The sequence below is a fragment of the Trachurus japonicus genome, chromosome 14 (assembly GCF_045865225.1).
Source record: "Trachurus japonicus isolate A0001 chromosome 14, Traja_1.0".
In the NCBI taxonomy this organism is placed as follows: domain Eukaryota; kingdom Metazoa; phylum Chordata; class Actinopteri; order Carangiformes; family Carangidae; genus Trachurus; species Trachurus japonicus.
The window spans coordinates 27,983,048-27,997,476 of NC_140920.1; the positions used below are offsets into that span (position 1 = coordinate 27,983,048).

The 14,429-nt window shown below is 43.1% G+C and overlaps 1 protein-coding gene across 3 annotated transcripts in view; it reads right to left on the reverse strand.

Annotated features, from left to right (window-relative positions):
• The window catches only part of LOC146974971 (homeobox protein PKNOX2-like), a 104,943-nt gene that overhangs the window by 31,098 nt on the left and 59,416 nt on the right, over positions 1 to 14,429 (reverse strand). For all 3 annotated transcript variants that reach the window (XM_085798703.1, XM_085798704.1, XM_085798702.1), the window contains exons 3-4: positions 11,743 to 11,849; positions 9,101 to 9,237 (exon numbers count right to left, since the gene is read on the reverse strand). In XM_085798703.1, the coding sequence (XP_085654829.1) occupies positions 9,101 to 9,237; positions 11,743 to 11,829 (224 nt within the window). In that variant the 5' untranslated portion in view covers positions 11,830 to 11,849. The remainder of the gene's footprint in view (positions 1 to 9,100; positions 9,238 to 11,742; positions 11,850 to 14,429) is intronic.

The window sequence follows — 14,429 nt, forward strand, 5'->3', positions numbered from 1 at the left end:
TTGGTATTTATAGTAAGTCCAATATTTCCTCTTTTTCTCCTCTCTTTTAACTCAGATTTTGGTTAATTCCTGTAGAGATGTTTGGATTGTAGCTGCAATCACAACCTAGCCTACAGTTACAGTACTAACTTTGTCATTGCTGTCAGTTTCAATTCCACACACACGCACACAGCCGATAATAAAATGAAAGCACAACCAAAAAGCCAGCTCTCAGTCAGAACACTCACACCTACTCTCTCATCACATGTCTAACACCAAGAGGCTTACAGTGTTAAATGGTCAAAAGCTCCACAGCAGTGACCAAATGGAACCTTGTGATAAACCTTTTTGTGAGCTAATGTTTCTCTGATCAAGAATGGACTTTCAACCTCAGCTGGATTTTTTATCCTTGAAGGTTGAGTTTTATCACTAAAATGTGAGTTTTGGAGGTTTTTCTGTCAACATCGACGGCAATGACAGCGATGTTAAACCTGCAGTTGCAGAGGTGTGTGCACGAAAAAAAAAAAACAAGCTGGAATCAAAGCGGCACAGTCATCTAAGGAACAAGTCATGTTTGCCTGTTTTCGCAATAATCTGGCAGGCCACCAAGGGGGTACAGAGAGAGGTGGGGGTGGGGTTGGAAGGTATGTGTTTATGTGAATGTGTGTGTGGGGCGGAGAGAGAGAGAGATGGAGTTCCCTCCCTCCTTCCCTCTCTCTCTCTCTCTCTCTCTCTGCTGCACCCCACTGTTTGCCAGCTAATCAGGCCTGCTGTACCCGCGTATATTAGAAGGCGCTTCGTGGTGGAGCCCTGCTGTTTCTGCTCCCAAAAAGGGCTCTGTTTCCCCGGGCTACATGTCTGAAGCACACCCAAACGTGCACACACACACACACACACACACACACACACACACACAGGTACTGTACACATGTACGCCCACACACAAAGAAAGAACCCTCGGCACAAATCTGAATAAACCCATGTCTCCTTTTCTCCTCGTTTCAAACTCTCCTTTTCATTCCCATGTCTGGTCCTGAACCTTTACTTTTGGTTTCTTGTTCTTTTGAAGCCTCCTGAAGCAAAAGGCTGAACACACACACGCACACACATAGATATATTTATATTTATTCATTTATAGCATAAAAAATGGAATAATTATAAGTAAATAACTGTGCCCATTTCCATGAATGCATGACTCATGTCTGCAGTTTCCCTTTTCAGACCTCACAAACATCAGCAGTCTGTTGTTTTTCCTTGTCTTTCCAGAGGCATTACTGAACAGCTGCTTCCCTCTACGTTTTCTGTGGGCTACTATTGTGCCAGGTACAGATAATGCCGATTACCAAACATAATGATAATAATAATAATAATAATAATAATAATAATAATAATAATAATAATAGTAATAATAATAATAATAGTACTATTATTATGATGAGGAAATAAAATTCTGGCCTTCCTGTTTCATCCAAAGTCAAGCAGCGAAGGAAAGCCATAAAAACGTGTATCTGAGAGAAACAGCCAATAAAACCACTTGAGCTCGGACACGGTTTCCTGCGTTCAGCGGCGGCTGAGCACCAACACATGCTGACCCGCTAAATGGCGGAGGCACGGCCTGTTTTAAAGCCCCGTCAGACGGCGAGAGTGTTCGCGCCGCTGGAGGAGCAGCACAGTGGTCGTGGATGCATTGATGCACTGTGGCGGTGAGGATAAACAGACTTTATGGTGCATTACAGAGGCACACAAACAACACGGGGGAAAGCAACAACAACAAAAAAAAAAAAGCACAAATGTGGCCTCGGATGTGTCAAATTAAAAGCTTTGCCTCCTGTCGTGCACGACACGAGTGGTCTTCAAATTTTCACGTCTATGCCAGCATAAACACAGGCTGGATTCTGTTTTTTTATTTTGTATCTCTTGTAGTTTGGCGAGTGTTAGCATGACAGCGGGTTAACCTTCCCACAAATACACACAAACCCTTAAATCCAGTCTCAATGTAGAACACCCTGGCTGACCGGCATGAGAGAGGCTTTCAGCAAAGACCCACTATGGAGAGGACTGAATGATAATATGCACCATACAGGGCTCGGCACTGCAACACTGGAATCTTTGTGAGAGGATCCCCCCACTGTCAACACAGAATAAATCCAATTTGACTGCTGATCTCTCCCATGCAACAGAACGTGTTACAAATAATGAAAAACTGATGAATACGTTCTTGTAAGACATGAATCTGAGGAGCAGGTTGTTTCTTCTATAACAATATAACAGACATGAACAGTGCATGGTTTCATGAAGGCATGCTGGATATGGGTCTTACTGTATGCAGCAGTGTAGAGTAAATGGTGCATGGATTTGTGGTTATAGGCAGCTTTTAAAGTCTTACTGATCCCTCATAGTGCTTTACAATACTATGCAATATAATACTCATACATACAGTATATCTCACCTAAACACACTCAGAGGGAGAGCACATACTGTTGTGGTCAAGACCTAACCTGAGACCGAGTCAAGACCAAGACCAGATCATACCCAGGCCAAGACTTATAGGGGGTCGAGACCAAGTCAAGACCAAGACCAGTTTCAAGACCATTCCTGTGTTCAGCAGTCCTCATAATAATCATGTGGCTTGATATTTACATTATTCCTAGGCTAAAAAGAAAAGATCATTTTATATAAAATCTAAACCATATTTGGGGTGGTGTTTAGCTCAGTTGGTAGAGCACCCACATGTGTTGAGGCTATTAGTCCTCACTGCAGGCGGCCCCGGTTCGAATCCTGCATCGAGTGGCCCTATTCTGCGTGTCATGCGTGTCTCTGTCTCCCGTTTCCTGTCCCTCTCCCTCGACTGTCCTGTCCATTAAAGGCGAAAAAGCCCAAAAAATATACTTTATTTATTTATTTATTTTTTTTAAAATCTAAACCATATTTAATGTAAACAAAGTTTGGACTGAACAGAAGAACACAGCACATAACCTGCTGAAGTCTCCTCCACTGTTGACTCTGGTACAACCAAGTTTTCCAGATAGTCCAGATACTTTTGTAGAATAATTTTAATTATCTTAAAGTTATTGAATTAAACCAAAGTCAGGGAGTGACAGAGACATTTGTGGTTAAAAAACAAGATGCCACAGCAGCTGTAGTCTTGACTGGTCTTGAGAAAAAAGCCAGCGTCCAGCTTGACCGAGACCAAGATCAAGTGTAAAAATACCTTAAAGATACCTTGAGATCAGTACTACACTAATATCACATATGACAACACTGCCTCTTCTGTTTTATTTGTTTTTAGTTTGACAAATTCTTTTTGTCTCATGGAGCGTTTTTCTTAGCTCTAGGATACAATTTCCCCATACAGGTGATTAGCCTGTGTTTCAGTTGTAGCAGTGTGGCTGTAGTCAGTCAGCAAAGACAGTGGACATCTGCATGTAAGCACTGTAACTGTCAGCTTGTTAGCTCGCTGACTATCAGTAATAACAGCTCCACATCAGATGCACATGTTGAAAGTTCAAACTGGACTTGAATAACAGGAGGAACAACACATCTGCCAAAATGGACTTGGCCTCCCTCAGTCACAGGGCTTAACAACACCTAACCACCATCACCCATTCACTCACACTGATCACTGATGGAGTCAGGGATCAAACCACTGACCACAACCTAGAAGCCACACCTCCCACCCCCCCACCCCAGTGTAATAGGCCTACAGTGCCTGTGAGGACTTCAAAAAGAACACACCAATCCTCCTGTTTATTTCCACCTCCCAACATTTTCTCCATGTAAAGCAAAGGAGCAGTTAACTCAAACAAACTCATGGTTGTGCGACCTCAAAGTGGTGTGTTCTGGTAAATAAAGCTCTTCTACCAGAGTTGTTTCAGGGCATCGCAAGGACATTTCTGTTAAATGAAAAGAAAAAACATCAACAAACAAAATAAAAAAAACATTAAAAAAAGGATTATTATGATGTCTCTTTCAATTAAGTGCATGTTTCCATCTCCGAGTCAAATCAGCCTCCATCAGCTGCGAACACTACATCCCACAAACCTGCAAAACAAAACCCTCACCGGCTTTTTTAATAAGATGCAGAGAATCCAGAAGGATCTTTATAGTAAATGCCACAACTCATTAGGCTAATTACCCTATCACACATTTACTCCGCTGCTAATAACAAAGTAGGCAGAGAGACAGAGAGAGGGATAGAGGAAACCACACATCTCCTCATGAAGTTGGCATTCTAGCAATTAGTGAAAAGAACCATTAAAGCCCACACACACACACACAATCACACACACACACACACTTCCTGAGCGGAATAATTAAAGAAAAATGGCAGCGACACTGATTCTCGCTGCTTTTCTCTTTTCAAAGTCGACGGCCCCCATATGAGGCAGGAACACCGGGCGGATCAGACTTCTATTAAAACACGAGAGCTATTTGTGTCTTTTTGTATAATTCCACTCACCGCGGGAGAGACGGTGACTTGTGAAGTCAAATTTAATTTCCGTTTATAACAAGGTAACGAGGTGCGTTTAGTCATTAGCTTCTCGGACGGACAAAAAAAAAAAAAAACAATTCCCAAATTCTTTCGGTGCTCTGCCTCCTCTGAATGCAGAGCGGCGAGTATATTTTCACTTCAGAGCTGCAAAATAATTACATTTACACGCACACATGCCGGTGAACCCTCCGCTCCTGTTGCTCCCCTGAGCTCGGCGCTGCTCTGACGCCGTTGATCACAACATTTTAATTGGCCATCACACACATTTACAGACTCAGCTGGCTCTGTATTCTCCACAGCGCCGTTTAAGTCGGCTTCCCATCTCAGCCGCTGCACCCTCGGCGCCCCCGTAGTGTCACATAAACACACAGATAACATACAGCATGCAGACTAAATGATACTTAAATCTTTAAAAAGGTTGCTTAGTGGGCAGATATTCACTTAATGTTAGAAAATGTGTAGTTAAAGGGACGTTTTACATATGAAATGAAGTCGACTTTATTATGGCGCCAACGCAGCAGCTAATGTCTTCTGTGGGTCTGGAGGACAACAAAGCGGAGCAGGTGGATGCTAAATTGAATTGGGTGTTCAGTTCAGTGCGTTGTTGCTCAAGGACGCAAGGGCAGCCGTCATTATGAATCAATGTCTTCCTACCACTTAGGGGCCTCGCTGTAGTTTTACAAGTTTGAGGGTGAGATGTGGGCCTTTTAGATTCTTTTTTTTTTTTTTTTACCATTTATCCATTAGCATGTGTGTGTTAATGGCAATTTATGATGCTTTAAAACTCATCTGGTGAAAAAAACAAAAGCCTCGCGTTGTGGAGAGGTTTCATCGAGCGACGGCAGTTTGCTACATTTACGGTTGCGTTGGAGTGCTGTGGTTATGACTGTCGCTTTAAGAAAAATCACAACACAAACACCATATTATTTCTGCTGGGCTACACCTACACTTGTGAATTTAATGACATTAATTATATTACAATGTGTCACTGTTATACATCTTGTCGACTTCTGGCCCCTAGGAGGTCTTTTGCCTCCTACCAGGCTGTTGCCTCCTAGCAATTTGGCCTGGTTAAATAAAGGTTGTTGATGATGATGATGATGAGATACCCTCATGATATGTTACCCTATGAATGAAAAGAGAAAGGAGACCCCCCCACCACTCTCCCTAACTACCAACAGTTCTGTTTACCAGCATAATAAGCAGCATGACAAGAAACCGAGCTGTCGATCACAGAGCAGCTCCCACACATGATACAACAACAGCGTCATTGCAATCAGCTGATCAGTGTGTGTGTGTGTGTGTGTGTGTGTGTGTGTGGCAAAACTGAATCTAGATATATCCTAATAAGTTTTCTACATCAATGGGAAAACAGGTCAAACATAGCAGTGACATGCAGACGCATCGGCGATCAATTTATGATACAGTAGCTGATAATAAAGCACCTTTTCAGAAACATAACACAACAACAAAGTTATGGCGGCAGAGCAGATGATATGCATCGATCAGCGCGTAGGAACTCAACAATATCATCCCCAACAGATCACCAATAACACCATCTATCAGCACATCACTGCCCTCAATCTTTATCCTCCCATTTCTTTTTGTACACAGGTCATATAAAATGTAAATTGCTCAGCCTTCGACGTGTTTAACGACATGTTCTTTCCCACTTCGCGTGGAGCCGTTTCTCTTCTTCTACTGTGCATGTTAAAAACTGCTCTACATTAATTAACACGCTTGAAGAAGGGGGGAAAGACAGATCTGGGCTCTTATAGAGGCACTCCAACCAGGCAACTAATAAAGTACATTAGCATTATTAACATTAATGTATTCTCTGCAGAAGACAACAAGAGAGCTGAGAGCACATTTAAATACACTTCTAAATAATGAGCTCTATACAGTATGCAGTCGCTGGAGTCGTTCTTGTTGTGTTTTCTTGCTGCTGAGAGCGTGTTTTTCTTTTTTTCCCTCCTATTCCATATGTGGTTTAGTGGCGGGAAAGAGGAGAAAAGTGGAGGTTGAAGCCCCATGTGCAAGTAGAAGAGGGGCTGATTTACTGATTTGGACTGCTCCTCTACCCCCTCACACCCCCCCCCCTTCACAACCACCACACCGAGCTGCTTCAAACATGGCTGCTCACATCAAAGGCAGCCGTGTATCTCAGAGGAGCTGCTAAGGACTTTACAGAAACTCGCCTCAGGCCTGAGCACAGGGGGGGCTCGCGCTACCTCAGACGGCGGCGTATAAAGCGGATACCCGTGGGTGGGACCCGAGGAGCCGGGGACAGGCGGGGGCTCCGGCGCGGTCTTGCAGCGTCATCATCGTGGGTTACTTCACGGGGGCCTGCAAGCAGACGGAGCAGAGCCAAGGCTCCCGGTGCTCATTTGGCTCTACAAATCTAGTTTTGTTGTCGGTGTGGTGCCTACACCAGGAGAACACCCAGCGCGATTAAAAATGTCTGTATTTTGAATAATTTACCTCATAAATAGATAATACAAGCTCATTATAAGGGTGCATCAATATTCTAGTGATAAGCTGAGAGGAGTGAGGTGTTTTTATATATATATATATATATATATATTTTCACTGGTGTTTTGCACTTCACCCAGCAGTGATTTTTTTTTTTCCCATTCTCCTTTTTACACCTAACAGCCTGCTGCCTTTGGGGGTTTTCACATGGTAAATAAAAGCACAAAAGTCGAAAATTTACTGAAAATATCAGTAACATGATCTGTACACACCCTTAAACAAAGGAAACATTAAAAAAAGGTGAAAAGTTTCTCCGCAGTTCAGTGTGGATTGACAGACAACATGACTCAATAGCAGGGGTGTTGCTAACAATTATGCTCTACTGGGGCACAGACCCCCCCCCACAATCACCACCACCATCACACACACACACACACACACACATGACCTTCCTCACTGCCATACCCCACTACTCCTGTTAAAGGCAAAAATATAGAGAGCTTAAAGGGATACTTCACCCAAAATCGATAATTCACCAATCATCTACTCCCCGTCAGTTATCAAAACGCTTTTGGAGTTCCACGGGGGGTCTGGCTGGCAACGGGTTTTATTTTTTATGACACGCAGGATAGGGCCGCTCGGTGCGGGATGATGCTGCGAGATGTTCGTTCGTCGTTGTAAACCATTGGATGTCTGATGTAAACATGAAAGAACATCTCGCAGCAAATCTCGCACATCTCACGCAGCCACTGGGAGCTACTGCTACAACAAGGCTAAAAACACTTGGGTCAGTACAGACGACCAGTATGGAGGTATTTGGATAGAGCTCTGTCCGCCGGCATTATATGAAAATCTGTTGCCAGCTGGACCCCCCCTGGAGGTCCAAAAGCGTTTTGATGACTCCGAAAGTTCTCCAAACCCTTCCTTGGCATGATTGGTGAATTATCGATTTTGGGTGAAGTATCCCTTTAATGGCGGTATCTTACAGCCTGTATACAGTATATGAACATGTTCAGTGGCAGAAAAAGGGATAGGCTACTCTAACATCCAAATAACAACAAAAAGTACTTGCATCATAAGATCCCTTCATCTACATTACCAATTACAAAACTATTAATTCTAAGAAAATCGATATTTCAACTCAGTCTGAACTGAGTTTGCTTATTCTTTGTACCACCTATATGACAATCATACTGGGGCTCGTCACCCTGTGTAAGGGGTCTGGTGACACCCCCTGCTCAATACTGTTACCCAGCTTTAAAAAGTCTAACATGTACACAATTGTTTAAAATTGTTAACACATTGCCTGTGGTGGGTGGGTCAGCGTGTTCTCCCTCAGCACTGAGTCACTTCACCTGCACTGGTTGATGAGGTCTCTATGACTTGAAGAGTGATGCTTACCTTTGAAAATGACTGTTGGCGTGAAAGAGAAATAAATTATGTTTTAAAATTAAAGTCTGGAGTCAGGCTGAAAGCTCACACAAAACAACTCTGATTCCAAAAATCATTTTGAAAATATGTTGTGATGTTTCCTTTATTTTCTTGTTTTGATTTTTACTATCATCCATCTGCTCATTGTCTCAGCCTAATGATGACAGACACGGGAAGTTAGAGTCAGAGAGCTGCTGCTGCTGTATTATACATTTATTTTAAAGACAATTTATTAAAAATTCAAAGAGCAAATCGAGGGTGCTTCTGCTCGCCTTTGATGAGTGAACACATTCACTGAAGGTGCTCTTTGGTTTAAGAACGACACTAAGTGAAAATTGAAGGATGCACCCTTCAAGTGCAATTTTCAAAAGCTTTTATGTCATGCCAGTTTAAGCGCACCATATTAAAAAAAATCAGCACCACTGCTTGTGGCCTTCGTCGGCGAGCAGCGCGTCAAGTCAATTTACTGCAATTTCTTAAAGCACAGCATGAGGCTAGAGAGAAAATGCAGTAATTGTTTCACAGGAGGAACAAGTGAAGGGACTTTCAAGAGCTGAATGCTGCATTCAGCTCTAGCTACTTAGACATTTCTATACCAAGTGATTAACAAATGCACAAATGAAGTTGTGTTTAATTGCTGGTTGACCATGATACTAGCTTTGTGTTAACTGGGGTGCGTTCACATAGATAAACAGACATTTAAATGACGCATAAACTTGAACCAACCTGTAAACTGCCCTTTTGTCAGACTCAAGCTGGGCCTGAGGGTCGAGGGTCACACTGACAGAGGTATTTCCTGTTGTGGTGGCTGCTGGGATATGGACCTGTGGGGTCTTGGTGTTCTGCTGAGTGGTGCCCGTCATCTGGGGATAAAAAAACAACAACACCAATATTAATATTAGTCACAAAATGACCTCACATTTTAAAGGTTATAGCTACAACTTTTTCATCAAAACGATTAATTTTTCAAAAATAATACATCCACAGAATGTCTTCAGGAGTGCAGAATAAAATTATTAATTTTACTTTTATAGTAGGCTATGTAGATAATTGTTTTATAAATTCTGACGGGTCCAAAACATTTACATCTGGTTACGTTGGAAACGTCGACATTTGATCTCTGCGCCAACAGCATTCATTGATAATTTATGTCACGTGATGCGGAGCTCAGGGGGAGCCAGATCTTGATAACTCTGTGGAGAAATGGCATCGCACTAATCCTAATCCTAATGCTAATGCTAATGCTAATGCTAACTAACGGTCAGCCGGTACTGTAACGTTTACAGTGCAGGCGTGATGCTGCGGGTTTCTCTGGTTTGTCTGCAGGTGAGTTAGTGTGAAATGATTCAAATGTGTTTCCAGTCCGCTGTCAACACCGGAGCTGCTGCTCGTTAAATAGGTACGGTTAGCGTTAGCTCAGCTTTAGCTACTAGCCGTTCCAGTATTTGGCATATCTAGCAACCAGTGCAATCGAAGGTTGGAGCGAGAGCGGGCGAGTGTGAGTGCGACACTTACTGGTTGGGAAGAATTAAACTTGTAGCTAACACCTTTAAATATTTAATGAAACTAATTTGATTGAATACCATTATAGTTTTCCAATGGGATTCAGTTTAAGTGGGTGGGAGTGAGAAATCTCACACGGACAATCTGTATTCATATGTGTATGTACACAAAAAATTAATTAGCTTTAGTATTAGGGTCACATGATCACAAGGTTTGCTCCCGAGCACTAGGATGAGCGTGTGGCTCCTTGTAATTTTTTAATCACTTTAAAAAGCAGTAAGGTGCAACACAGACTGTAAATGAGGCCAGAGCTGGAACCAGTAATTGTTGCTAAACAGGTCAGTAGCCTTGTAATGAAGCTGTTACAGTAAACCAATCAGCCAAGACGGATTATGTAACTGAGTGAGGCCCGCTCAGGTCATATATAGTGTTGAGTTAAATAAGTCTAACCCTAGACTAAATGGTCATTTTATATTCAGCAATAGGGCAGTGAGTGTGTTCACAGCTGCTGCTCTTAGATTCCTGCTGCTTCTGCTGCATCCTGGATTCTCCTGCTCTGGACCACAGCACCTCCAGGGGTGGGGGTGGGTGGGGGGGCTCAAGTTGGACTCATTAGAGAATGTGTTAAGTTGCTGTGTTGTGATTCGGGCTGCGGGGGCGGACAGAGGAGTGACATGCTTTACAAACACAACCCCATTGTCTTCCTCGTCCTTTAGCCCACTTTCCTCCTTCTCATTCCTTCTCTCGGAGGAAATGAGTCTAACAACCCCCATTTCCCCCTGCCTCTTTTTTTTTTTTTTTTTTTGAGTCAGGGGTGGGGTGGGAGGAAGCTTCAAGTCTTAATCCAAGCACCAAATGGAAAATAAATTAGCTTCTTCACACTTAACTAGCTCTCATTTGCATTTGCCGAGTGCGCAGACTTGCAGCTCGGGAGCTCTCCCCTGGCACTAATCCTCCGGGCCGCGGCAGACAAGAGGTGGTGCGGACAAGGAGGAGGGTGAGGCGGTGGGTCAGATGAACCTGCATCTAGCTCCACCTCGGCGGGATGGTCTGTGGTGTGAGACAAAGCCTGTGTCCAGCCACACTTAATTACTCTGACCTGTTGGTGGCATCGTGCGCTGTGCTGAACGCCGTGGGCTGGGGCTCGTCCTTTTTTATTCTTACATCACTGCGTTTCACTCTTAATTTCAGTCATGGCGATTATAAAATCAACTTATTATTAATTTTAGCATTTACCTAGACCCATATTGTGTTTGCTCACTTTTCGTTTTTCCAAATATCAAAGCAAAAGGGTGTCTAAAGGAGAAAAATATGACATAATTCACTGTGATATTCACTATAATATTAACTTCCTTCCATCTGGACTTACGGTGTAAATGTCATTTGTAATCTCCCATGAAAACAAACAAACACTTCACTTTACAAATTTAGTTTTATCATCTTAAACAGAAGCAGACGTCACTGATTTAATGCTTTCTTGCACACACACACACACACACACACACATGAAAAAAAAAATCAAACTTCAAGCACAATAATTATGACTAAACAATCAAATTTGAAAATCTTCGGGAGAAAAATATCATTATTCATTATTCGCCGCTCAGCGCTAATCTGCTTCAACTAATTAACCTTCATCACATTCTGATCTTATTATCTGATCCATGAGTCAGATTGGTGCAAAGAACTGAGCCTCGCATGGAAAAAGAAAAAAAAGAAAAATCCACTGAAATAACCCCAAACAGGGAAACAGTGTGTGTGTGTGTGTGTAAGAAGAAGTTCACACTCATATCTTCATTCATTCATACACTAGCTGCTGCTGCTATAGGATGAGCTGGTACAGTACTGTATGTCAAACCTCTGACCTGTTGGCTCTCCTGGTACGATGGTGGAGGAACACTCTGGGTGGCCATCATAGTCACTGCAGGTGCTGGGGACACATGTTGCATCATGGGATAGCTTCACTTTGAGACTGGTAAGGAAACAAAAACAAAACAAAACAGAAAAGAGAGGAAGAGAGAAGAACATGACTCCAGTGCAAGGCGTGATTGTAAATTCTATTACAGCAGCAGCCACCAGGTGCTGCTATAATTAAATAATAGCAAATGGGATTCTCACGCAGCATCTCTCTCACTCTCTCTCTCTTTCTTTCTTTCCTCTCCCACTTCTCTTCTCCTTCCTCGTTTACTAATTTATTTTCTTTTGCTCGGTCTCCCATCAGTCTCCCTCTGCATGTGTTGCATAGAGCCGGGATGATGTATTAACACCGAGCTGCTGCCAAGCAGAAAGAAAACAAAGCAAACACAAACTCAGTGACAGAGCCCTCCACTGATATATTTCTTTTTTTTTTTTTTACATACCAGCAGGTTCATAATGACACCGCAAACAAACCCGACCACTTGTTTACCAATTACAGCCAGCTATGCTTGTTTACTAATTACAGCTGGCTTTAAAGGAATGCATCGTGGCAGAGTCACCTTGGTTTGTCTGGGTGTGTTATAGCTGCTGCTGCTGCTGCTGCTGCTGCTGCTGCTGCTGCTGCTGCTGCTGGTGTTGTTGTTGCGCTGTTACCAAGCCAATCAAGAGGGCTAATTAGGGCTCTTGTTGGTGGGCTAATTGCTATTGGCTGGAACCCCACAGGGCTGAGGGCCGTACCCTGTAGAAATGCCGCTGTAACCGTCGCTCCCACCCCCACTGAAGGAGCTAATTGTGTTACACACACCGACACACACACACACACACACATACACACAAAGACCCCTACCATTGCCCTAACTTACTATATAGGCAAGCACAGCAGGTGCTCCATCCTGAAGCTACATATAACCTATGTGTATTCACTGCATGAAAATGTCTTGTAAATTACCTATGTGACCTGAGGGAGGGCGCTTTTATAAATGTGAATTTAATTAAAGCTTTTATTTATCAAATTTAACCGCTTTTAACCGACATGAATAATAAAAACCTGTCTGCTCTCATGCACAAAGACGTGACAGTACGTGGATCCAGAAACTTTACCGGACACCCTGAGCTACTGTAAAAAAAAAAAAAATTGTCTCATAATGCCATATAAATCCTTGTGTGGTCATGAAAGACAGGCAGCAATTACAATGGGTCGGTGCACTTGGACTGAGTGGTATTGACCTGGAGGGAAAAACGCTTGATTATAAGCTAGTGAAATGGAACTGGAACATCTGAGCAAAATCTCTGCACCGGGTTGCAACATCCGTTCAGAGCTGCCTGCCGCCTCAGGAAATAAAAAATGTTGCCGTAAATCCTCCTGACCGCTAAAGCCGAGGATTTGCGGCTCTGCGATTGTGAGTTGCGAGGGTTCTGGCCTGATGAAAAGAAACTATAACAACCACATGATAAGTTTTAGAAGAATACCATGCAAGGAAGGATTTTCAAAAAAAAATCTAATAATATCTCATACAAAGTGAACATACTGTACATCCATAAGGTGCAATGAGCTTACTCTGAATGTAAAGAATGTTGCAAGGGGACATGAATGTGATTCTGTGGTTGGGGTCTGATGAGAAGAGGATTACACAGCTACTCCTGCTCTGGTTATAGTCTCTAACACATCTCACATCTGTGTGTCCATCCCCACGCTGAGGCTCTCTGGGCCGATTTCAGGTTCCTTCTGCCAAACAGGAAGTGATGCAAACATGTCGCCCCCCCCTCCCCACACACACACTCCCCTCTCCCTCTCTCTTCTCAGAACCAGGACAGTGCATGACAGACGTTCGCAGACAGTGAGCTCATCCCTCGCTGAGACTCAGACCCTGGCAACGTCTCAGCCTGGGAAAGTCAGAGACAAACCGACTGAGAGTGAGCGACATCTGAACCTCCTGTTCCTCTGCTGCCAACACTCTGATGTTGAATAACAGTTTAGTTTCATTGATGAGCTCTAATTTGGGGTTTTAGCTTGCAAATCTGCATGTTTTATCATGTCATACTGTGTGTGTGTGTATGTATTTTGGTGCAGCATTATATGAGCACGGCTGTGTGTTCACATTTTGTTTGTGTGCCACACGTCCTTGTGTGTCTCAGCCAGTCATTTTTGTGTACTGATTGCGTCTCCCGGTTCCTCTCTCCTCATTCCAACTTGTATCAGCTGAAAGGCATCTTCTCTGTTATCAGTCCTCATTTTAATTGCAAATGCAGCGAGCGTGTTAGTGATTAAATGGAAAATTGCACATTAATTGATGAGACTGAAGATAAAGCAATTCCAATTACTGCACAGTATTTTAGGCGGCCTCTCAAGTTTCGCCGTCCCTCGAAGGAACCAGCCGCCAAAACGCCAAATTTGAGAAGGCAATCATGCATCCATAAATAAACACATGGGGACACGTAACGCGCGCAGGCACATGCCATACCATGGCCGACGAAGCGGAAACGTACATAGGAGAACAGACAGGAACACTGCAAAAACACCAACTAACAAGACGTTTAATTTCAAGAGTGAAATTAAACACACCCAAAGAAAAAAAAGAAAAAAAGAAAGCACAAATCTCTTTCAAAGTCGTGTCGCAGAAGGAGACAATAACCG